Here is a 26,123-nt window from a genome sequence, read left to right on the forward strand (position 1 = left end):
GCTTAGCCCTTTCAGTATCCTGAAACCTGAGTTGCAATCTTACTTGTTCTGCCACAAGAGAAAATTAAAACGTCAGTATTTTCAAAGGAGAAATGTAACTTGTGTTCCCTATAATCACCTATGCTTTTGAAAATGGACTCTAATATTGGAAAGCCAGAACATGGTAGCTTTGAAAACTTGACCAGTGTCTTAGGAATTCATTGACTTTTTTTTTTTAAACTTCCCGCCAACCAGGAGCCTTTCTCAGGGCCTTCCAAGTCCTGGGCTCTGTGGCACAGAATACTTGTGTCTTCACTGGAAGCCTTCTCTGATCCAATGGTCTTTCCTCCCACCTGCTCATGTCTGCTATGGCTGCTGTCATGTCATATTTTAATCAACCGGGGAGACAGCGGGAGTGTCCCAAAGGATTCTTGTGTCAGTGTACCTTCAAAGGTCTACTTAAAATTAATTCACTTACAACAAATGCCAAGATTTCAAAGAAGTATGGGGAGAAAGGGATTTGATTAGAACTTTACCTTGAAACAACCCACTCCAGTATTCTTGCCTAGAGAATCCCTTGGACAGAGGAGCCTGGTAGGTTACAGTCCACAGGGTCGCAAAGAGTCGGACACGACTGAGTGACTTCACTTCACTTCACTTTACCTTGAAAAACAGTACTAAAAATTACAAACATAAGCTTAGTTTATTTTTTGATCAACATGTCAATTATAACTTCATCTATATATGAACTCTTAGAGAAGTATTTTTTCAATTTATCTCATTGAAGTATAGTTGATTTACAATGTTGTATTAATTTCTGCTATGCTGAAAAGTGATTGTTATACATATATATGTTATTTTTCATATTGTTCTCCATTATGGCTTATTACAGGATATTGAATGTAGTTCCCTGTCCCCGGTAGGACCTTGTTGTTTATCTATCCTATATATAATATGTAATAGTCGGCTTCTGCTAACCCCAGACTCCCAATCTGTCCCTCCCTCCTCCTTCCTCCCTCCGTCTTGGCAACCATAAGTCTGTTCTGTCTGTGAGTCTATCTCTGTTTCACAGATAAGTTCATTTATGTCATGTTTTAGATTCCAATAGTATTTGTCTTTCTCTCTCTGACTTCTCTCAGTATGGTCTCAGTCCATCCATGTTACTGCAGATGGCATTATTTCATTCTTATTTGTGGCAGAGTAGAATTCCATTGGCTATATGTACTGCGTCTTCTTTATCCATCCTTTTGCTGACGGACATTTAGGTTGTTTCCATGTCATGGCTACTGTGAATAGTGCTGCTCTGAACATACGGGTCAGTTCAGTTCAGTCACTCAGCCATGTCCAGCTCTTTGCGACCCCATGGACTGCAGCACGCCAAGCTTCCCTGTCCATCACCGACTCCTGGAGCTTGCTCAAACTCATGTCCATCAAGTCAGTGATGCCATCCAAACATCTCATCCTCTCTGAACATAGGGGTACACTTATCTTTTTAAATATAGTTTTGTTTGGATGTATGCCCAGAGTGGGATTGCTGGATCATACTCTATTTTTAGTTTTTACGGAACCTCCATACTGTTTTCCATGGTGACTGCACCGATTTACACTCCCAACAACAGTATGGGAGGGTTTCCTTTTCACCACACCCTCTCCAGCATTGCTCTTAGTGTGAAGTGATACCTCACTGTAGTTTTATTTTCATTTCTCTAATAATTCATGGTAATGAGCATCTTTTCATGTGCTTATTGGCCATTTATATGAATTTTTTTGAGAAATGTCTACTTAGTTCTGCCCACTTTTTTTTTTACTGGGTTGTTTGTTTCTGTTATTGAGTTGTATGAGCTAAGAGAAGAAGTATTGACTTAAAGAGTCATAATTTTTCTCAGAAAAAAGTCATTGAATCATACACTAGAACAACTGCCTTCAGTTCACACATGACTCTTGCAGCATGAGCAGAAACAGTCCTTTCAATCAGAGAAAGGACTATTTCAGCAAAAATATTTAAAGACTGTTTTCCCAAGGACCTCTATTATCAGATGTTCCAGTCATGCTTTTTTTTTGAAGCACCTCTAACATCATTATTGGCAATGGACAGGGAGGCCTGGCATGCTACAGTCCTTGGGGTCACAAAGAGTCGGACACAACTGAGTGACTGAACTGAACTGAACATCAGTATCCTTCCTTTTTTCTCTTTTTAATTGTTAACTGGTGTAACTCTACCAACTTTTTGATGGCTCATAGTGGGTTTGAGCAGTTCTCCAGTTTTACCACCTTCAGTTTTGAGATTCTGCTTTTTCTTTATTTTTGCAGTATTTGCACTTCTGCCCTGCAGTGCAGTTGCTGTTTTGTTCTGGTTTGGTTTTGTCTGGAAACACCAGATGGTCCCAGCAGTCAACAGAGATCAGCTGACAAAGATGTGGACCAGACAGATGCTAGTGTTTGAGAGGGAAGACTGTGAAGACAGACACTAACCCTGCAAGTAGTTGGCTCCTCAGTGGTGGTTTTTATGTTAAGGCGACTTGCTTTCTCAGGGACTCGGTGACATTCCTTACAGAGGACATCTTGCATGTGTTCATGGGTCTGTCTGCCCTGCCAGACCGGGAGCTCCTTGGGCACAGGCAGGGACCTGGGCTTCTCCAGACACTTATCAGCACTTCCGCATTAGATAAGTGAGTGAATGACCCAGGTCAAGCTCACTTTTTTGTCTTTTGACTAGAATTCCTCCAGAAGTCTCTCACCATCCCCGTACACCTCTCCACATCACAGCCTTGCTCTCAGCACTGCTTCAGTCCTTAGGCTTTTCTGAAAACAGCACTGTCCATTTGGAGAGAGCCAGGGGTTCTTCACCCATAGCCTTGGGGTGTTCTCAGTGTCATTCCGTCAGCTTTTCTGGGTGAAAATGTGTTCTTTCTGCAGATATCCAAGGATGAAAGAGGATTAAGGGAAAGGGAAGACCAAAGTGGTAACTCAACCCCTCAGTCCTTTAGATCTTCCAGTTCAATTCAGGAAATAGTTAATAAAGTGCCTAGACTGTGCTTCTCCAATGAGGACAACAGGCCAGTGACTTATAAAGAAAATAGCCTCTGGGCAGAGAGTAGGCACAGTCTGTCACCAAGTGGGGCTCCAGTGACTGGTCCCAGCCCTGCTGTTCAGCCTATTTCTCCCCTCCCTGCAGAGCTGTGCTTCCCTCCCTGCCTCTGTTTCTAGTTCCCTCCCTCTTCCCAATCCCATCCTGCTGCATGGAGACCATCCAGTTTTAAGGGCTCAGCTGAAGCAGTGCCTTCCCAGTGCAGTAGCGCTGCTGGTACACACTCCTTCCCTCCTGCAGAAGTGGGCCCTCCCAACTCTGTGTCTCCGTGTATGAATGCGTGTCTCCACCACCTGCCGTGGCGCTGACTTCATACGTTTCCTCCTCCTACCTGGAAAGGGGTGGATGGAACAACCACAGCATCTCTTGCCTCTTTGTTTCTGGGTCCAGTGCTAGGAACACAAGGAGGCACTGAAATATCTACTGGAGGAATAAATAAGTAATAATTAATCATGCACTGCTTTTCACCCCTGCAAGCATAGCCTGAAAGTGCCATGAACTGTTTGTCTGTCTCACCCCCAACCATCAACAGTTTATGTGCCCCTAGGAGATGTCCAGTGAATGAAAATGACTGATTGGCTTTCCCTCCAGATGCTGTTGCATCCTCGGACCTAAGGATAGGATTATCTATCTCTTGTCCTGGCATTAAAGAGCCTAAGTCTGAAGACTGGGAGCTCTGCTTTTACCACCCCAGAGCTGTGGTGAATCAGCTAGAACATAATCTACAGAAAACAAATGGTTGAGCTTAAGGAGACCTCCTGTAATTCCAGAGCAGGGAGTTGTCAAGTCATCTTTGAACAGTGCCTTCCTAGAGACCCAGGCACTTGCCTTTGTGAATCTCCAAGCCCACCTTTGCTTCCCACCCTTGGTCTCATTTGCCTGAAATTGAATATCCATCCAGTAACCCAGAAAGCATGAGACTCCAGACAGAAATATGTAATGATAGTTTTTACTTTTGCGAAATTTTGCCTCCAATACATTCTTTGAAAGTAAAAACTATTTTCCAATTTCTGGTTTTCTCTCTGCTCTTCAGCATATGAAGAGGCAGAAGTTGGGGTGAGGGGCAAAGGGCTTTTAAAGCAGACATTTGAGATGAATTGACATTAACATCTTGGTTTGGGCTCCATGGAGTCTGTGTCTGCTCTGAAGGTGTTTTTGCATCTTGACTTTGTCAGCAGTGGTGTAGCAGGTAGTAGGCTTCCAGGTAGGGTAATCTCTTGGGGACAGTTTTGTGCTTTAAAGGGACTTTGCTGGAGCTAAGGTCAGAGTCTTCACAGGCAAAGCCATTTCTCTAGTTTTCCAGTTCAAAATGCAGATGTAGCAGAGTAGGGGTCCCATAACAGAAAGAGGCTTATCACTGACCTCTAAAAATAATACAAGAAAGTAGTTATTGACTGCTTTTGGCACAACTTGGAAAACATGGTAAGGCTGAAAACCACATTGACATCATTTATTCAGTAAACATTTAGTGAGTGAATCCCTGCTGTTCACGAGTGCCCAAGGCGAGGCACTCGGATCACCAAGACGAAGACAAGAGCTTTGCTAAAGAGTTCTTGGGAAAGGGGAGGCACACAGAGAAACAGATAATTAGAAAACCTGGGACGTGCCATCAGGGGAGAATAGTAGCTTAAACAGAGTCTGAGAAGGCTTCAACAAGATGAGCGCTTTCGAAGGAGAGAACAAGGGAGAAGGCTCTAGGTGGAGGTCAGTAATTGCTTGTGCAGATAGAAGGAAGCTCAAGGGACCTCATGTGCATGTGGAAGGCTAGGGACGGGAAGTGGCTTCTAATCAGGCCTGGTGTGGGTCCCGTGAGAGCCTCGGCGAGACATGCGCACCAGAGTCACATGTGTACCTCTTCCCGGGGGTCCCGTGGTGGGTGACTGGCGCTGGTCACCAAGCCTTATTGTGGGGTCGGACCTGCCTCTCCTGTACCCCAGCCTGCTCTGCAGATAACCTGTCTTCTCACATCATCCAGAGATGACCCGGTGCTCACAGCACTGCAAAGCCTCCGTTTTTAGAAGCTTTGCAACAGAAGCTAATTAGAGAAATAGGCACTGTGGGATACTTTGGGAGCATTTTTTTTTTTTAATGAAAGTGATACATTGGCCCTCAAACAAAGCAATTAAAGAAAAAGCAGCTGTGCTAGCTTCCCCAGGGATTAGACCTTTAAAATCTTTGTGACAGAGAAAATTACTTGGGGAAAAATAGACATAAATATCTAAGAAGTGCTTCATATTTGAAAAACTAGGAAAATTTAAAGGCATTAAATTCTCATGAAAACTTTACTCCATTAATTTTGAGTAGGCCAGACATAGAGCTAACTCAGCAAGTCCCCACCACCTCTCTGGGGTGCCAAATGAAAAGTTCTGTGTGTTCTTTTCAGAGGCACACAGGGTACCTTTCTTGCATCCAGAGACTGAGGGGCTCAGGTACTTTGTACCTCACGTCACCCTGATGTGTATCCTCTTGGCTTAACTATGGAGCAGCTGATTTCTGCACGTGAGTGATGAAGAGGCTCGCTGGTCCTCACCTCTCTGCTCAGAATCAGGTACATCAGCTCATAGGAAACACATCCAGGCCTCGCAGCAGCAGGTCGAGACAGCACCATGTCTGTGCGCGTAACTCTATGTCTCACCACATCATCCTTCAGTTCATTGGGTATTTCCTGTAACTGAGACTTTTTGGAAAGAATGTATTGTTTTTATGATTTCACCCAGTGCTTGCTGACCCCCCTGCCATGTATGAACATGCCCCCTCCCCTCCTCTGCACCACACTCCATGGAACGTTCACCTTCCCCAAGCAGAGATACATTCCTGATGTCTCTGTACCCCCGCTTCCCCTGGGGCTTGGTCTGTAGAGATCAGGAGCAGGCTCAAGCTACTGCTCGTGTGATTTTGCTTTCATTGCCCAGCATGTACCTCTCCTCACTCATAGCCCTATACTTCCTCAGAGAATAGATCTTTACCTGGACTAGGTTTTATGCCTTCCATCAAACAAGCTGTGAAGCGGTGTGTTCTTGCTCTCAGAGGACCATGGCTACAGAATTCTTAAGCATCCCTGTGGCTCACCTGAAGATTTTCTTCATCCCCCAGATTTTGGGAGCATGCAGAAATCTTCAGGGATCAGCTGAGGAGAGTTTTAAGCACCTTCACTGGCCTGGAGCTTCAGATCCATTCAAGCAGGGCCCGCAGAGGGAGCCTGAGCCCATCACCTGGGGGCAGTAACATGCCTGATGGAACCCCTGCTTTCCAAACCTTTTCTAAGTCTTTTTCTTTTTCTTTCTCTTTTATTATTAAGTACATCAATGAGTATTTAAAAGTGTTTTTTTAAGTGGAGAAAGGAGAGGGTGGGACACATTGAGAAAGTAGCATTGAAGCATGTCCATTACCATAGGTAAAATAGATAGCTACTGGGAAGTTGCTGTGTGACACAGGGAGCTCAACCTGGTGCTCCGTGACAACCTAGAGGGGTGGGGTGGGGTGGGGTAGGGGGTGGGAGGGGGAGGTTCAAGAGGGAGGGGAACGTATGTATACTTAGGGCTGATTCATGTTGTGCTATGGAAGAAAGGAACACAACGCTGTGAAGCAATTATCCTCCAATTAAAAATAGATTTTAAAAAAGCTGTGTTTATTATAACAAATAAAACAGTGTTCTCATCACCTAATTTGACAAATGGAAAATTGCCAGTAATTTTGAAGGCTCCTTTCTTCTCTTCCTCAAGTCTATACCCTTCTTCCTTCTCCTTATTTAATAAATTATTTCATTTTCCTTGTTTTTGAAGGAATCAAACTGTGGTTTTGGTTTTCTGTGCCTTTAACCTTTTCTTAATATTCTTGAGATTTAGCCGTGTTGTATCTTTTATTGTAGTTTGTTCATTTTAAGTGATAAGCCTTATCTTTAAACATATTGCTTAACAAAGAGTTTAACTCTTCTAAGAGTCACCAAGGTAATGTTGTTTGAATGCTGAAATATCTCTGTTTTCCGTGGCTGCTGGATTAAATCAGACAAAATATTTTACAACTGGTTCAGTTTCCATTCATCAAAACCAGTCCCAGCTGCCTCTTTAAAAATTTATGCTTTAATTTTTACTTTTTCACTTAGGTCATCTTAGGCAGGTAATTTTTTAAGACATTTAGCATCCAAAGTCTTTGTATCCTTCAATAAGAAAAATGTTTTAAAAACAGAAACCACTTGAGTATCACTATTAGCTTTATTCATCTGTGCTTTAAGTTTGGTCGTCAGCTCTTGCTGTGTTTCAACACTTGGCCTGAGGTGGTGGATGAGGGAGAAGGGGAACTGTAAGGGCCTCTGAAAACAGGGCAGGAATTTAAAGAAAGCTTGACAAATCCAAGCCTTCTAGGTACCGTTGGCACTCTGTTCCAGGAAGTTTTCTCACTGCTGAAATGTTCTTCAGTCGTGTACAGCTCTCTCCTGTCTCCCCAGGTCCCTAAGGCCAGGTGGTTCACCCCGGCGTTCCCTGTGCAGTTCTCACTGTTTTGCTTTGCTGTCTGTTTTCCAGTCCCCATCTCCGGGCAGTTCCTCACCCCTGGGTGCAGAGTCTTTGAGCACACCCCTTCATCCTGGTGACCCCGCGGAAGCCTCCACAAATAAAGAGGTAGGATACCATTTTGTCTCAAAAGCCATCAGTCCATTATGTTTTATTTCAATTCTGGTTTATGCTTTACCCAGCCTCCCATAGAGCTGCTGACCCAGATTACTGTAGGGAGAACAATCCTCATCTCTCCAGCACGGAATTCAGTGATTAAAGCTGTGCCATCCCGTTCGATAGCCACTAGCCACTGGTGTCTATTTTAATTCATAAATAAGATGAAAAAGTCACTTCCTCGAGCACACTAGCCACATGTCAGGTGCTCAGTAGCCACATGTGACTAGTGGCTATTGTACTGGAAGCAGAGTTGACAGAACATTTCCTTGATTGCAGAAAATACTGTTGAATGTGAAACATCAAAAACGGTTGAGCAGTGAGGTTATGAGCCTCGATGCCATGGCATTACAGTTGCTATGTGGTTTGGGAAGTGGGCTGGTTTCTTAAATACTCATTTATTTCAGGCCCAAGTAAAATAGCTTTTTGACAACAGGGCGACTGCTTGTCCTGTTTATCTGGGGTAGTTCTTGTTCATACTTGTTGTCCAAGCAGCACACCGGGTGAGCACCCCTTCTCACTCTAAAGCAGTGCTGTTCTAGAGGACTCCCTGTGATGCCGGGAATGTTCTGCTTCTGGACTGTCGTGTTTGGTAGACACACACCAGCTGTGTGTGCCTTGCTAGCCCTGGAGATGCGGCCAGTGGCACTGAGAAACTGAATTTTTCATTTTATTGCATTTTAATTAAATAACTATGTGTGGCTAGGGGCTGCTGGGAAGTGCAACTGTAAAGTGTCTCTTTGAACAGCCAATCCTATGGTCACCCTACTGATGGAGGCCATGCTCTGCTCTGGCAGAGAATATTTAAGAGAGAAGATGCTGCTGGCTCCTACTAAGGTTTCTGAGGCTAGAAAAGGGCAGGTGTTTTTCCCTGAGGGGGAAACATTGCCTTCTTCAGCACCCATTGTCCTTTTACTCCTGGCTAACTGCTCCTCCCACCTGTGTATGAACTAGCATCAGGTCAATACTGACCTGCACGATCATCTTATGCGTGGGCTCAGCTCGCTCTAAATATAGATAATGCCTAATCAGCACTGGGGATATTCATGAAAGAGATAAACCACATAATGAATGATTATCTAATTTTCCTTCCTTTTTGCTGATAAAGAAAGTTAAATTCAGTGGAGAAAGTGATCTCCATTTTAACCTGAGTGGCGATCACTTCTAAAAAGGAGTCTTAGTTAAAATTTACCTTTGATGTATCATTGAATACACATCCGTTTGCCATTAAATATTCATGCAGGGGAGAAGTATTTTTTATTAATCTATTCATATTAAAGCAAACAAACACAGGGAGACAGTCTCAGAAATGACACCAATATTAGAATTTAGATTTGAAATATGTTTTGTCCTTCTCTGGTCTTGATCAGGCCTCGGGAACAGGAGTAATGGGGTTACGGTTTCTTCTGGCCCTGCACCCCTTATATTTTATTCATAGCACATGAATAGGTGAGCACAAATGGCAAGAAGAAAAGCCACAGTGATGATAACAGTAATGAGAGTTACCATTTCTTGAGCGTTTATGCATTCAGGCACCAGGCCAGGCAAATCACATAGTATCTCATTTAAGCATTAAATGACTTCTATGAGGTAGGAATTATTGTCTTCAATTATTAATGGAGGAAGCTGAGAGGTTAAGTAACTTACCTTACATCCCAGATGTCACAAGTAGTAGGGCCAGGTTTAAAATCCAGAGTTCTGGAGAGCCCAGGCTCTTAACATCACAATCTGTTGTCCCTGGGGTAGAGAGTACTTGCAGGACATACACTGTATGGACAGGTAGCTTGTGTGTTATTATTTCAATGTTCAGGCCTCCAGGCTCTACACACGGTTTGAGTGACCTCTTAAACATCCCAAAGATTTGGCCTTTATCTTCTTGAATGTGTCTCTGTTAATTCTTGAATGTTAAGGATCAACTAATGTTCATTTCTGTCCACATGTGAGAAAACAAAGGGCTCATCAGACATCTGAATATTCAGCATTTGATTATTCATCAGATATAATAAGCAAGGCAAATTTGTTAGTTTCCCAGTTCCTACAGGACTTGGCACATGTTTCTGCATATCTTTAGAAATAATGATGAAAATCCTCTTTGTGTGCAATAATTAGAGATTCTTTCATTTCACAAAACTCTTAAAAAAAAAAAAAAAGTTTACTACCCTAGAGACTAAAGAAAGCCAGTCATGAGCCCATGAATAGAGAATACACGAATGAACCAAATGCCCTGCATTGTGACTCTAAAGAAAATGGCAGCTTTTAGAGCTGTAGACTAATGCGATTCTTGTAGCTTCTGCTCAAATCTGAGCACTGTCCTTGAGATTAGCATTCAGAAAAGTATCCGAATAGTCCAAGAAAATATAAATTGGCTTCTTAGTTGTACCTGGAAGTTAAACCATTTTGATTAGATGAAGTAAAGCCCTTATTGCCCCTAAATGCTGAGGGCAAGGAGAGGGAAATGGTTGGGGAATAATAATCTAAAAGTCTTAGGCCCTTGTGAAGAAGCTAGCTTTCATCTGCATACCATGAAATTATAGATTTTTTTTTCTTTAAAGCAACAGAGTTTAAGCCAGCAGGCACTCAACTGGGCCTGTCTTCTCGTTTGAGTAAATAGAAAGTAAAATTAATGTAAAGCATTTTTGAACTTGGAGTTCCCTTTTTCTCCTGTCCACGTAATCTGACGTTCACTAGGTGTGCATTTTTCCGTAGATGCTCTAGCAGCCAGTGACTTTTCATTCCTGGTGAACTGTGTCCTTAGTGTCCCGAAAGGTGATTCTTTTCTGAAACCAGAAACCCGCCTTTGGTATGAGGAGCTTTTTCATCCCAGTGAGCACATCTCCAGCACGTTTACTGAGATTACCCTGCATTGTGTATTGTGTGATTAGTGTTGAATTCTTGTCCTTGTCCTGGGTTGAGTTTAAAGTCTTAAAATTGTTTCTTTTACTCCCTCCAGTTTTTCACATAACAGCTAACACTACTGTTTTTTTTTTTTTAATATTATGCAAATTTAATTTATCATCCCTTTACCATTCCCATCTTCCAAATGAAGAGCACTGTATAAACTGTATCAAGGTGTTCCCCATGATATCCCAGCCATCACACAGGCCCCTTCCCTCTGTCAGTCCACTAGGCACCCCAGAGTATTCCATCAATTCAAGTCACCCTACTGAGCAGCTATGTTTTACTAGATGGTCTTGTTCTGAAATCATCACCTGACACCTGGTAGATTCTTAGCAGTGGAAATCCTCAGGCTTTCTGAAGATAACCCTTGGCCATGCAGACTCTGATTTTGCCCATTTTAGGGACTCTTCTACACTAGCTCTCGACTCTCCTACAATGCTCACATCATCCTGCCCCAGACTGTCAGCTGCAAATTCTGTTACTGGTTGAAGTAGAAATGAATTACTGACTCTTACTCCACTGAGAGTTATCTCTGGGACATTGGCTTATGAAAGGAACCAAGGGTTAAGTGTTGGTCCTCTGAGAGCTGGCGTTTAAACTGTCATCCAGTCAGGTTCTATAAACCTTCTAACTGATTATATCCACTTCAAGGATGCTGTTGGGAGACTAACCTTTGCTATGGGGTTTTACTTAATATAAAAAATGCCATTACATAAATCATTATTGTGACAGATTTTTTAACTGCTTCTTAAACTTCTTTGTTTATTGGGCTCTTATTTTAAGAATAATATACAATACATGGTAACACATAATAATGACTTATGTAATGGAATTTTTAAACTAAAATACACCAGTAAGAGATGAAAGGAAGAGATAAAAAACCCTAGCAACCATTTTTAGCACAGTGAGAGATCAGACCTAAAGTACAAACAAAATTTGCCCTGCAAAGACCTAAAGTGGAATAAAATTCTCAAAGGGAATTCTTAATTTTAACATATAATCATATTATTGGTGCTTTTACTAATCAACAGTTTCTCACACACCTAGATTCTTACAAATATAAATGGAGCCTTTATTGTTACTGCTAATTATGAATTTTGGTCCATGGATTATTTTTTAAGATAACAAACATTTCTCTGATTATGGAATGTAGGGTTTTTAGATTATCTAAAATATGAATGGATGGTTCTGGGCTTCAGGTAACTTTTAATAATAAATGCATATATTTATTCACACTTCATTTTCTGTAGCCAAAAATGGTTGACATCTGTTAATATCTGCCATTGGTGATGTATTCATTTTTCATTTTGCATGGATGGTTGTGTTAATGAATTTTTAATGATGCTTTGTCCTTTTTGAAACTTTTTGTCTTATTTACAGTCAAGAAAAAGCTTGGCTTCATTCCCAACCTACGTTGAAGGTAAGAGCTGAAAAGGAAATACTAAACACTGAGTCATTCATGAATCTTTTAGCATTTTGGGTATTGGAAGAACTGGGCTGTAAGATACTAGTGGGAAAGAAAGGCCACAAAGTCACTTATTCAGTCTTAGAATCTTAGACTAAAACAGCAATAGCCATGAACCTCTCAAAGACCCTCCTCCCTATCCTTGCTGATTCTGTCCAGGAGACGGTGAGGCTGAGGGGTGCTGGGGTTTTGCCTAGCCTAGAACTGGCCATATTGGATTCAAAACCCATGTCTCCTCATCTCCAATCCAGTATACCTCTTGCATTCATCAGGAACCATTCAATTAGAAACAGTGTTTAACTAAGGGGAAAGTTTAAAAAAAAAAAAAAGTTCCCAGTAATTCCTGTCTCTTGCTTGGGTGAGCTAATAATAGTAACACTTATCAAGCTCTCTTACTCTGCCAGGTACTGATAACTAATTGAATCCTCAGATTGATCTTGTGAAGTGGATTTTATCATTATCCCCGTGTTATGCATGAGAACTAAGGCATAGAGCGAGGGTGAGCAGCCTTCCCAAGATCCTGCAGTGAGAGTCGCAGAGACAGGCTGGGAACCGGCAGTCTTAACTTCACCGTTCTCCATGGGATTGATAATCTATGCAGGACAGCCACGTGGTTGTGCAGACTAGGCACCGCAGCTTGAGGTTGGACCACACAGATGGCACGACTACTGATCCTCTACCAGGGAGGATGGCAGATGATCTGAGGGAGCAGGGGCATTATCATATCCTTGAAGGAGGGTTTTCTAGGGGCCATAGGATACCCAGACATTGTGTCTGACCTTCAGGTTCCATGTCTGTTCCACTGCCCGAGGATAAATTACCTGAATTCATAAACCTTCCTTTGAACCCTTTGGCCTGAAGCCCAGGACAAGGTCGTTTCTTTCTTGAGTAACCTGGAAATTATATGCATTGTTTTTGCAAAGACCCAGAACTCCAGAAGAGCACTTGGGGGAGTTTTCAGGAATTTAGAAAATATTCTTCGAGATTTCCAAGCTCAGCATCAACATGAATGTGAAGATATAATGTGTGTGCTTGTTCACCCATAGAGCAACACAAAGGCATCACTGAAAAGGAAAGTCTGCAATTCTTTGACTTAGGAGAAATATAACTTTAATTTTTTTAACTTTAAAAAAGTTACACTAGCACTAAGTGTAAAATGAAATTAGGATTATTTTTTGTGAGTGTAATACAGTGACATTTGATTCTAGTCAATTTCCCTAGAAAATAATTGACATAAATTGTATCTCAAATATGTATTTGTTTAGGTCCAATATTTCTCTCTCTCAGCTTCTTGACATTTATATGGTTGCTTAAATATCACCTGAATTACTCTTAAACACATCTACATATTCATACTTAACTGTGGTTGAAAAGGGACCCTTTTCAGTAAAGAGAGCTAAACCCACCGATGAATATATGATAGTGGAAATCCCATAGAGAAAAGAAATCCCAAAGAGGAAAAAGATGTTTCATTTTTTTTTCTTTTAACATTCATTATTTTCACAAAATAAATGGAAGTCTTTTAAAAGTTGCTGTTCTGGATGAGGTCTTTTTTTCTCTTGGTTGTCAAAAATGATTACATTTATGTAACATTATAAATCCATCACTGGGATTTATGATGATATTTTACTTTTTACAAGACATAGTATAGATCCAAACTTGTCCATGTATTATTTTACTTTAACAGTGCTTCCCTGCTGTATAACTGAAGTTATACATTGTAAATAACCTGAATTCTGCTCATATCTGTAAAACCTTCAGGGTAGGAACCGTGTGTCTTTCAAGAAGCACACAAATGACTGGCATGTGATAGAGGCAGGTTTGGCTGTATCCCTCAGTGTTTGTCCAGAAACCTTTCTCAGAAAGATTGAGAATCAGAAAACTTAACAGGTTTCCTGATTTAACTTCTACACAGATGCTTTGTGAAGACCTTTCCTAAAACAGTTAATTTCTTTTTTTCCACCAGCGCCCTGGTTTTAGGAAAACAAATAGATTACGTTGTCTGTACCCTGAGAAGTAGCTTATCGTGGGAACCAGCTGTTTAAACTCAAGATGAGCTTGATGTGTAAGGATAAAAATAAAAATCATTCTAGATTAGCTCTTCAAGAGGAAAAGGCAAATTGTTTCCATTTCGAGTTGTCTAAGAGCCTGAGTTTTTAACAGTGGGTTAAAAAGTATATTTTAGTCTTTCCAAATATGGCATTCAAGCCAAAGAAAATACATATGTTTTCACTGCAGAATTAAAATGCCTTTCTTTTCACATCTGTTGTAAAGTTATGTATTAGTCCCAACACGTTTTAATTTCCAGTGGGGTTTGTAGGTGATCATGATTAGAATCAAACTTCCCAGGTGACTCAGTGGTAAAGACCCTGCCTGCCAATGCAGGAGACATGGGTTCTGTCCCTGGATCAGAAAGATCCCCTGGAGAAGGATATGGCAGTCCACTCCGGTATTCTTGCCTGGGAAATCCCATAGTCAGAGGAGCCTGATGGACTACAGTCCATGGGGATCGCAAAAGAGTCAGACACAACTGAGCAACTAAACAACAGCAATGGTTAGAATCAGATGCCTCCATGTTAATTATTTAAAATTAAAGGTTTGATTTGAAAGGCTGGTGAATGAGAACAGAAAATTCCAAATTTCCTTGGAATTGGTATGCATGTGGATCCAGGCCGGGCACATTATAGCAGGTAAGTCAACAAGGTTATTAGCACGAGACCATGACTCTGGGGTCATGTTACCTCTCTTACAGACTTCAGGTTAGAGGCTCTTTGGGGAATCCAGACATTCTGCAGCAAATACTCATTTTTCTGATTTATAATATTTATTTCCCCCATTATGGATAAAATGGAGGGGGTAGGTGATATGAATCAGTGGCAAGCAAAGGAACTACTGGATGATGAGGCTGTCTAACAAGATGGCCTTCTGCTCATCTAACCATTTGTCCAGCAAACGTTTATTTGATACCCACTGTGTGAGAGAAGCTGACTAGACCCAGGAGAGCCAGACGTGATGGTATAGTGTTCCTTCTCCCAAAAAACAGCATCATTTAGCAATGAATTTTATATTTTATGTTTAAATAAATATTCACATTGTTTCTCATAGTAAATGGTCTGGGTGAAGTAGATTCCTCTAAGGAAGAATTTGCCCTTCTGTTTGAAAATGAGGGCATAGTGAAGGGAGATCAGAGAGATGCCTTAGACTCTCAGGTAGATGCACCTGCTCAGGGGTGTCGGGAGCTGACCACCTGTGTTGGAGGCGTGTAGCAGAGGGGAAGGGGCATGATGGGGGGCACACGTGGCCTCACTCATCACCATGGTCTGTGTGTTACAGTTCCTGGACCTTGTGACCCTGAGGACTTGATTGATGGAATCATTTTTGCTGCTAATTACCTTGGCTCCACCCAGCTGCTCTCAGACAAAACTCCCTCCAAAAACGTGCGAATGATGCAGGCCCAGGAAGCAGTAAGCAGGATCAAGGTGAGGGGGTGCCCTGTGCTCTGAGGGGGGGTGGTGGGCCAGTGTGGGCAGCTGAGCCGTCCATAGTGGTCACCCCGCACCACATGTCCCAAGTTTAGTGGAGTGGACTGAGGTGACATGACAGGCAGGGCTTATACCTGTACCTGCCAAAGTTCTCAACAGAAAAATGATTTGCAAAGTGTGTTGGAGTCTTGATGCATAAATGCTATATAATTTGATTGTTCTTAATGGCCAGCCTTGAGGAAGAAGTACATATGATGATAAGCTTTGGAAAAGTGGAAAGATGAGAAAGGACAGCATTTTAAATATTATCTTTCCAATATGTGAGCCCTGTATCACTGCATTTCTGCTGACAGAGATCAGTGCCTTGAACATTCATGCTACAGAGTGGTTCAAACTAGGTGTCATTGCTTTCGAACCTGTCGATCCTGTTCAAGCTAGATTGAACTGGCTTCAGTTCAGTCGTTCAGTCGTGTCCAACTCTTTGCAACCCCATGGACTGCCACACACCAGGCCTCCCTGTCCATCACCAACTCCCAGAGCTTGCTCAAACTCATGTCCATTGAGTCAGTGATGCCATCCAACGATCTCATCCTCTGTCATCCCCTTCTTCTCCTGCCTTCAGTCTTTCCAAGCATCAGGGTCTTTACCAGTGAGTCAGTTCTTCACATCAGGTGACCAAAGTATTGGAGCTTCAGCTTCAGTCCTTCTAATGAATATTTAGGACTGATTTCCTTTAGGATTGACTGGTTTGATCTCCTTGCAGTTCAAGGGACTCTCAAGAGCCTTCTCCAATACCACAGTTCAAAAGCATCAATTCTTCAGCACTCAGCTTTCTTTCTGGTCCAATTCTCACATCCATACATGACTACTGGAAAAACCATAGCTTTGACTAGATGGACCTTTGTCGGCAAAGTAATGTCTCTGCTTTTTAGTATGCTGTCTAGATCGGTCATAGCTTTTCTTCCAAGGAGCAAGTGTCTTTTAATTTCATGTCTGCAGTCACCACCTGCAGTGATTTTGGAGCTCAAGAAAATAAAGTCTATCACCCTTTCCACTGTTTCCCCATCTCTTTGCTGTGAAGTGATGGGACCAGATGCCATGATCTTCGTTTTTTGAATGTTGAGTTTTAAGCCAACTTTTTTCAATCTCCTCTTTCACTTTCACCAAGAGACTTTTTAGTTCTTCTTCGCTTTCTGCCAGAAGGGTGGTGTCATTTGCATATATGAGGTTATTGATATTCCTCCCAGCAGTTTTGATTCCAGCTTGTGTTTCATCCAGCCGAACATCTGGCTTGATGTACTCTGCATGTAAGTTAAATAAGTGGGGTGATGATATACAGCCTTGACGTACTCCTTTCCCAATTTTGAACCAGTCCATTGTTCCATTTAGTCTGGTTCTAACTGTTCCTTCTTGACGTGCATACAGATTTTTCAGGAGGCAGGTCAGGTGGTCTGGTAGTCCCATCTCTTTCAGAATTTTCTACAGTTTGTTGTGATCCACACAGTCAAAGGCTTTGATATAATCGATAAAGCAGAAAGTAGATGCTTTTCTAGAATTCTCTTGCTTTTTCTATGATCCAGTGGATGTTGACAATTTGATCTCTTGTTCTTCTACCTTTTCTAAATCCAGCTTAAAACATCTGCAAGTTCTCAGTATATGTGCTGTTAAAACCTGGCTTGGAGAATTTTGAGCATTACTTTGCTAGTGTGTGAGATGAGTGTAATTGTGCGGTAGTTTGAACATTCTTCAGCATTGCCTTTCTTTGGGATTAGAATGAAAACTGACCTTTTCCAGTCCTGTGGCCACTGCTGAGTTTTCCCAATTTGTTGGCATATTGAGTCCTGTACTTTCACAGCATCATCTTTTAGGACTTGAAATAGCTTAGCTGGAATTCCATCACCTCCACTAGCTTTCTTCATAATGATGCTTCCTAAGGCCCACTTGACTTCACACTCCAGGATGTCTGGCTCTAGGTGAATGATCACACCATCGTGATTTTCTGGGTCATGAAGATCTTTTTTGTATAGTTCTTCTGTGTATTTTTGCCACCTCTTCTTAATATCTTCTGCTTCTGTTAGGTCCATACCATTTCTGTCCTTATTGTGCCCATCTTTGCATGAAATGTTCCCTTGGTATCTCTAATTTTCTTGAAGAGATCTCTGGTCTTTCCCATTCTGTTGTTTTCCTCTATTTCTTTGCATTGATCACTGAGGAAGGCTTTCTTATCTCTCCTTTCTATTCTTTGGAACTCTGCATTCAGATGGCTATCTTTCCTTTTCTCCTTTGCCTTTCACTTCTCTTCTTCACTCAGCCATTTGTAAGACCTCCTCAGACAACCATTTTGCCTTTTGCATTTCTTTTGCTTGGGGATGATTTTGATCACCGCCTCCTGTACAGTGTTACAAACCTCTGTCCATAGTTTTTCAGGCACTCTATCAGATCTAATCCCTTGAATCTACTTGTCACTTCCACTGTATAATCGTAAGGGATTTGTTTTAGGTCATACATGAATGGTCTAGAGGTTTTCCCTACTTTCTTCAATTTAAGTCTGAATTTAGCCATAAGGAATTCATGATCTGAGCCACAGTCAGCTGAACTGGCTTGCTTCACCTAAAAGAAAGCATTTGATCAGATCTACTCTGGCTAATCTGAACCAAGTCAGTGCAAGGCTAACTCGGTTCAAACCAGTCATAACCTGTTTGCATCTGTATTGTCAAGATTTAAAAGGAGCGAGCTTCTTTGATCCCTGAAACCACTTTTGTCTAGTTTAAGTCATTCACAGCTAGTTTGAACCAGCCAAACTAGCTTGAACTGGTTTGAACTGGCCTGACCCCATGGAAATGCAGCCTCTAGAATACCCGCCATGACGCTAGTGCCCCTAGAACCGTGGACAAGCCAGTGGTGACAGGGACCCTGATGGTGCCATCGTGTCATTCAGGTGCTGCCAGCACCTAGAACCCCTGAGGCTGTTTTCAGCTAGAGCCACAGGCATTTCATCACCACTGAAATCAGAGCTGGGGACTTCGAGTGAGTTGAAATAGCTTAGGACTTGCCAGATTGGGTTCTGTCAAGTTTCCATTGGTCAGAATCAACACCCTTCTCAAGGGACTGTTCCCTTTACATGTCTTCTCTCTCACACATGCCCAGGCTTCATCCTGGGCTTTGTATGGCAGTGTGGAACAAGAAGCAAGAGTCCTTAACTTTCTTCATCAAGGGAAAGAATATTTGTTGAGCATTTATGTGTGCAAGGCTGTGCAGGGTCCTGGGAGGGAGGAAAAATAGTGATTTATAAGGTGAGATCCTTACACTCAAGTTCAGCAGCACACATGAGAAGTGAATTAAGCCAGCAAGTATACAAGGGGGTGCGGAGGAGGAGAGAGGGGTGTCTGGATCAAAAGGCCACAGGAGTGTGGGGAGCCCTTGTGAGGTGAGACACTGCCTTGAAGCCTGAGGGAGGAGAGAGCAGCAACCACGGAGGTCATGGAGGTCACACGGAGCAGGGGTGGTACTTCACGTCCTTCTACCCCCACTCCCCCCCCTCCTCCAGGGCTGATGCTCGTCTCACGAATTTGCCCAGGCTCTGCTATGTCCTGAATAGTCGACAGGGTCAGCGCTGGCCCTGCCCTTCATTACCCATCACTGCACAGGAAGCCCATGCTGCAACTTTTGATAGCATTATTGACAATTTATTGGCTTCCCTAGTGGCTTAGATGGTAAAGAATATGCCTGCAATTGCAGGAGACCCAGGTTCGATCCCTGGGTCAGGAAGATTGCCTGGAGAAGTGAATGGCAACCCACTCCAGTATTCTTGCCTAGAGAATTCCACGGACAGAGGAGCCTTGTGGGCTGCAGTCCATGGCATTGTAGAGTCAGATACGACTGAGCGACCAATACTACTACTACTATTTCCACTACTGCTACTACTGAGGCTTTAGGATGTATGATCCAGAGAGTAATTTACAACTATATCAAGTCCCACCCCTACCTCCAGAGGTGCATCTTACCCTGTGACTCCCAACTAGACCACTTCCTGACAGTGTATCAGACCGACCCTCCTACCTCTGGGTCTCTCAGACACAATAATGCTGCTGGTAGAATCTTAGGTTTCTGTTGAGCTGTCTGTCAGAGCTTGCTTGGTCTCCTTTTACCCTCTCCCTGAGCATAAAGAGGTGACATCAATACCTGGAGATGTCCCCACAGTGTTTTCCATGTTAATTTAGGATCTCCCAGGTGCAGAGTTCAAGAATGCACAAAACTCCCTGGGAACAAGCTGCTTTTCAGGGACTGTCCTGCCTTATCTCATACAGGAGAACTTGAAAAGCACAATCTTTAGGGACAGAGTTCTGACTCCTCATGTCCCCACAGTTACCAGATATGATTATAATTTTGTTACATCAGCATTTGTTAAGTAAACCCCCAGGTGAGCAGAAGACTACAAGAGAAATTGAGATGGAGAAGTTTAAGACTCAGCAGTCCTGGAGGAAGCACCTGCACACCTAGAGAGGCCATGTGGGGAGGTCAGGCAGGACCTGGGCCCATGCCTTCACTGGAGTCCATGGGTAGAATGCTTTGAGGTTTCCAGATGAAGGCCAGATTGGTCAGTGCAAACCAAAATGGGGTCTTGGTGAGCTCAATGGAGGTATTAGCTAGGGGCGCCTTGGCGAAGGCCCTGGGCAGCTGGGGGAGACAAGGGCTGATGAGTGGGGGTGGGGTCCCTTTAGGAGCTGACATGCGCATGTGACTCTGCGGGCTGCTTTCCACAGCATTTGCGTGCATGAAGGGAATAATGTCAATTTAAGGTTCATGCAGGCTGCTTAGCCAAACAGAATGGATGCTGAGGCAGTAATACCATGGAGTAACTTAGCTGAATTCTTGACCCAGCGCTTAGTTTCCAGGGTTAATAATGGTACGGTTAGCTCTCCCTGGGTCAGTGGGAGTGCAGAGACCCTGGATGGTTCTCTGATAGACAGGGACCACCAGTAAAGGGGGTATTTGGAAAAGAGGCAGTGCTTTTGGTTGTTGTCGTGTCGCCTGGGACATTTTTATTGGCATGAGAGGCTAGAACCAGAGATCTTTGCCACCCTGTTAGGTCCAAGATAGAGCCACGTGACAAAGATTTATCTCCTCCAGATTGCTAGAGCACCCTTCCCTGTCAAGGCACACTACCCGGGTCCATTCAGGTGAATCCTCCAGAACAAAGCAATAATCCACTCCCGAAAGAGTACTGAGGAACCCTGAGACCAAGCATTGCATGTTGCTTTGAGATGAGTTTTTCCTGGTTTCTGTTTATTGACTTCCTGATGGGTCGTCCTTGACTCCCACAGCTAGAGTCTGTCTGTCTGCTGCCCTGAGACACATGTGTGTGTTCAGTGACCTTAAGGGGACAGCAGGCACAGACGCATCACCCAAATGTAGGGCAGGTCTGGGGAAAGACCCCAGACTCCAGCATCCCCATGCCAGACCCCTCCAAGCACCAAATCCTCTGCACGGTATACTTTCTGATTTCCCCAGTGGTTTCTGAGAGTGTTCTTTTCCATTTTTAAAGTCCAGCTCCCTGATGAGAAACCAGAAAGTTTACTTTTGAATCTTCAAAAAGGATTCGTATCCAGAAGTTCCACAAATCATTTGAACAAAAAATTAGAAGGCTTTGTCAATCAGAACAGGCAAGACAGGCTCTCTGATTATAAATCCATTTTAGACCTGCCTAGAGCAGAGTAAGCAGCTGGAAAATGTATATTTATTTTTACAGCAAATTGCTCTAGTGTGAGGAATTCATTATAGAGTGGTGAGATTAAACAGTCGCATTTCATGTATAAGTATCGTTTCACAATGTGCTTCTTGCATCTGAAGGGAATGTTGCCTATCATTAAATATTTTCTGCCTCGTGTTCCTTTTACATCCATTTAAATGCCTGTCAGATTGTTTGCCTTTACACCCAGCCTGCCACTTTTTCAAATTATAAGTGGAGAAGGCCGCGTTCAGAACCCGTGGTTTATTTCCTTGCCCCCAAGTTACTGTGGGAATGGTGCACAGAGACTTCACCACGTGCACAGGGAGCCAAGGGGCCGAGAGCGGGTCTCCAGATGAACTCGGGTGGTCCAGGGAAGCCTGCACTGGGGTGCCCGCATGCACTCCCTCCTCTGAGGAAGGTGCTGCACGCTTCTTCGTAAAGAGGCTGGCCTTTCAGGAATGAGTTACCCTGGGCCACCTCTAGAGAGATACAGAGCAAGCAGAATGAGGCTACCGATTTTCTAGCCACGTCCATCCAGGAAGGAAGGGGGAAGGGATGCTCTGTGGATTTATTTAGAAATCCATTTAGTGATATCCTCACCACAAACTGGAGTAATTCCTGGCTTGGTGCTCTCACCTACATACAGAAGAGCTTCCTCCTTTCTTTCTCTGATTCCTTCTGCCTGCCTCCCTCCCTCAGGGACCCCAGCTAGGCCCTCTCCTTCCTCTGCCTGCATTGTTTATTTGACCCGATGGATGCCAGGGAGGCCTTCCTCTCAGGACCCCCCTGTGGCCCGTGTTTGAGGTGCTTTTGCTCTGAGCCAGCTCTACCCCTGATGTTTGGGTTTCCATTTCAAAGCAGGCTTTAATTCCTGGTCTGTCCGTCAATTATGTGGTGTCTGTCACTCACGTAGCACCAACTGTGGGCTGACATTTAATAGTGATACTGGCTTTACACTTGGAGTCTGAAGAATTGCAGTTTTCTTAAATTACAAATAATGTGCAGGTTTATTTGCCAAAACTGGGGGGAAGATTTGGAGTTGTGGTTTTTCTAGATATGAATCTGGCTCAAAAAGCAAACTGTCCCTATGCAAGATCCCTGTGACAAGGCCTCTTAGCAGATAAAAATCAACCACGTCCTTGACCCTGAGAAACCTGCAGTCTTGTGAGGGAGCCAGGGAGAGTGTTTAGGTAACCGAAGTACAAGGCAGACTGAGGAATCTGTAATTAAGACATTTCCATCTACCAAAATGTAAGATACAAGGTACATCTGAATGCAGCAGCGGAGTTAGAGGATATCTGCCATTTTTTTTGCAGTTTTTTTTTTCATCTTTGCACCCTTCCTAATCTATTCTTTCTGCCTTAGTTCATCTGTTTTTGAGAAGTAAGAATAACCTTCCAGAAAGCTTCCCATATGATCTAGAAATGCATTAGAGCAATGGTCCTCAAAGTGGGACCAGCAACAGCATCATCAGCTAGGAAATTGTTAGAAGTACAGACTCTCAGGAGTTTGTTAGAAGTGCAGACTCCCAATCCAGTCAGAAACTCAGGGAGGTAAAGCCCAGGAACCTGTTTTCATAGGCCCTCCAGGAGGTGGTAATGTGTGCTGCAGGTCGGGAACCACCCCCTGAGAGAAGTGTGGCCCATCCGTCCAGTGTGAAGGAGCCTCTGTTCCCTAGCTGTGCTCTCACATTCTGGTCAAGTGCAGCGCTTCTCGCTGATGGAGTTCTATTGGCAGACAAACACAAGAAACGCCACCACATAGATATTTTTGGTATCTGTCACATGTATTATCCTAGTGAAGGCTCTGAGAAGTCCTGTACTAAGGAGATTTAATTCAGTTTGTTTCACCAGAAGCTTCCACAATTACTTGAAAGCAGAATACATAATCCCTATGGTGATACCTAATCGTCTTGTTGCTGGGATTCTTTTAAATATGTTTTAGGAAAAACTTCTAGAGGGAGCTTTGCCCTACACTCAGTATCTAAAGCAGGCAGAGGCATCCCCTTCCGAGCCCTCCCACAGGTGGGAACCCTGCCTTGACCCTACCTAGAGAACCAGTTGAGAAGCCTGTACAGCAAGCTCACTCACCTCTTCCTCTCACTGCATCTCCATGCTTCATTTCACCCTCATTCCCACTTCACTCTCTGCTCCTCCACCGAAGACGGGGTGAGCTGCTGAAACTGCCTGAGCTGTAGAAACTGCTTCATGTCCACGCAATGTGGTGTGTTTGTCTCCATGGCCTTTTGGTATTGTTTTGGTCCACACATTTTTGTAAGGTGTGTTCATTATCAAATATTCTTACATCTGTCTTTACTAGCCTGCCCCAAAAGATCAGATTTTTTTTTTCCATTCTTTTATGGAGAGATTTTATTTAGGTGTTTCAAAATTTAATTGTAAAATGAGAATTTCTGTCAGTGTTACCTTGTCTAAGCCAGCTGATTTCCCATCTGACCTGAAGAAGTCTATGGTCGATAAAGAAGATATTGACATGGATAGCAGCCCCTTTACATACATTATCTCATTTACTCCTCCAAATGGAGAGGGTGGGAAATCTGTGAGGTAGGTATCATTAACCCCATTTTACAGACGGATTGAGACGGACTGAGAAGTTTATAGATGAGAAACATGTCCAGCTGGCACTGTAGCAATTTGGAATATATTAGGTTTCCAGTTTGATTATCTCTTCTGCCACTTAATAGCTGTGTGACCTTGGGCAAGTTAATGAGCCTCTCTGTGCCTCAGTTTTCTCTTCTGAAAGATGAGGATAATGTACTGCCTGCCTCACAGGGTTATTGTAAGGTTTTATACTGTTACATGTGAAGTGCTTAGAAGGATATGGGCATGTGCTAAGTGCTCAGTAAGTGTTAGCTGGGGAAAGAAAAGCTAGAATGGTCAGAGGATCCCAGACATAACTAGCCTTAGAGGGTCTTAGCAACAGCGGGTACTCAGTACACGTTGCGGATGGAGTGATTGGATGCACAGTGCTGCACGTGTCCTTTGGTGATCGCCAGCCTGCTGGTGGTGAGCCCCAAGTCTCGTGAAAGCCAGGGCTTTAAATGGATGTTATCAGCCCCTGCTTCAAGATGCATGTGGGCCTTAAGGCTCTAAGTCCTTTCTCTGCTGCTCCAGCTTCTCATTCTGGCCCTGACCCCCATAAGATTTCCAAACTTATGCCTAAATTTTTAATTCTAACTTGTTTCAGGGCACTTGGACATCATAAGTGATTTAAGGGTGGTGTTACTCTTAAGTGTACAACATATTTTTGACTTCATAAAAAAATACTCAAAATTCCTTTCATGAAACTTGGTTTGCCTTTTGGATCCTCTTCCTCATCACCCATCCCAGTAAAAACAGAAAGTGGGCGTTTTGTTGGTGGCAGGCTTGCTTTCCTTTGAGAGGGGCCCTTCAGATTAGATTTCTCATCCTGCAGGTGAAGAATTTTGACCAATGGCCATTAAGTTTTGGTATCAAAAATAGTGGAAATGCACATATTACTGCCGTATCATTTCAGGGGAGGTAAGACAAAGGTTAGGCTCTTACAGCAGTTGTCATCTTGAGGGTTATAACTGGTGCAGATCAGGAATCTGTGTGGCACAGCATCAGCCCGGGGCCACTCCTCAGATGCACAGATATTTCCACTGTCATTGCAGCAGTTAGGATAACGCTTGCAGTTGCTGCCTCCAGACTTCCCCAGAGTAGACTATTTCATCACTAAGTCTTGACCATCAGTGTGAGCTGTGGGGCTGGGGCTGCCCTGGTCTGCTGGGTGTACCAGATCAGCTGTTCAGTGTTTGGATGGCTGACTCATCCAGTTTCTCCGCCATGAGGTTGCACAGACAACACAAGTAGTTGCTTATGAGGTAGTGGCGTGTTGCTGAGAGCAAGAGCTTTGGTGCCAGGTGAGTACCAAGGGTGTGAGGGAGCTGCTCTTCCCACACCCCACCCCCATCATCACAGCAGTGCCCGTGGTTCGGCCACTGACTCACCATCATTCAGGTAATGTCTGCGTGTATATAGCAGGCCTTACCAAAGCCAAGAGATTGCATCCCAACCCAGGCAAATTATAATCATCTAACATCATAATCTTTTAAGAGCAAATACAAATAGAGTGCTTATAACACACCAGGCACTGTTTTGAGAGCATTGTGTATACAGCTGACCCTTGAACAACACAGGTCCACTTATACCTGGATGTTTTCCAGGAGTAAATAGTACAGTATTATGTGGTCCAAGATCAGTTGACTCTGTGATCGGTAGACTCTAAGGATGCAGAATGGTGGGTGCAGAGGAACCAAGCTATGTATTCAGAGGGCCAACTGTAAGTGATACACGGATGACCCCGTGGTGGTTGGCACCCCAACCCCACATTGTTCGAGGGTCAGCTGTACTCATTTTATCCTCAACAGTCCTATGAAGTAAATTCTGGTTTTACCTTCATTTTACATTTGAGGAAACTGAAGCACAGAGATGTTAAGTGTTTTGTCCCAAGTCACATGACTAGTACGTAGCAGAGCCAGAATTCAGTTTTGGACAGTCTGGCCTCAGAGTTTCTACTCTTATAGAACTCTGCTATCTTGAATAAATCTTATATCCATTTCTAGTTAGAAATAGGCTTTATTGAAGCCCTGGTGGCTCAAATAGTAAAGAATCTGCCTGCAGTGCAGGAGATGAGAGTTCGATCCCTGGGTCAGGAAGGTCCCTGGAGAAGAGAATGACTACCCACTCCAGTATTCCTGCCTGGAGAATTCCATGAACAGAGGACCCTGGCGGGCTACAGTCCATGGGGTTGCAAAGAATTGGACACAACTGAGCGA

General features: G+C 43.3%; 1 protein-coding gene across 2 annotated transcripts in view; it reads left to right on the top strand.

The window, feature by feature from the left end:
- APBA1 (amyloid beta precursor protein binding family A member 1) overlaps positions 1 to 26,123 on the top strand; it is a 242,931-nt gene that overhangs the window by 190,350 nt on the left and 26,458 nt on the right. For both annotated transcript variants that reach the window (XM_070375790.1, XM_070375791.1), the window contains exons 3-5: positions 7,588 to 7,683; positions 12,010 to 12,049; positions 15,428 to 15,573. In XM_070375790.1, the coding sequence (XP_070231891.1) occupies positions 7,588 to 7,683; positions 12,010 to 12,049; positions 15,428 to 15,573 (282 nt within the window). The remainder of the gene's footprint in view (positions 1 to 7,587; positions 7,684 to 12,009; positions 12,050 to 15,427; positions 15,574 to 26,123) is intronic.

This window comes from Bos mutus, chromosome 8, assembly GCF_027580195.1.
Source record: "Bos mutus isolate GX-2022 chromosome 8, NWIPB_WYAK_1.1, whole genome shotgun sequence".
Taxonomy (NCBI): Eukaryota; Metazoa; Chordata; class Mammalia; order Artiodactyla; family Bovidae; genus Bos; species Bos mutus.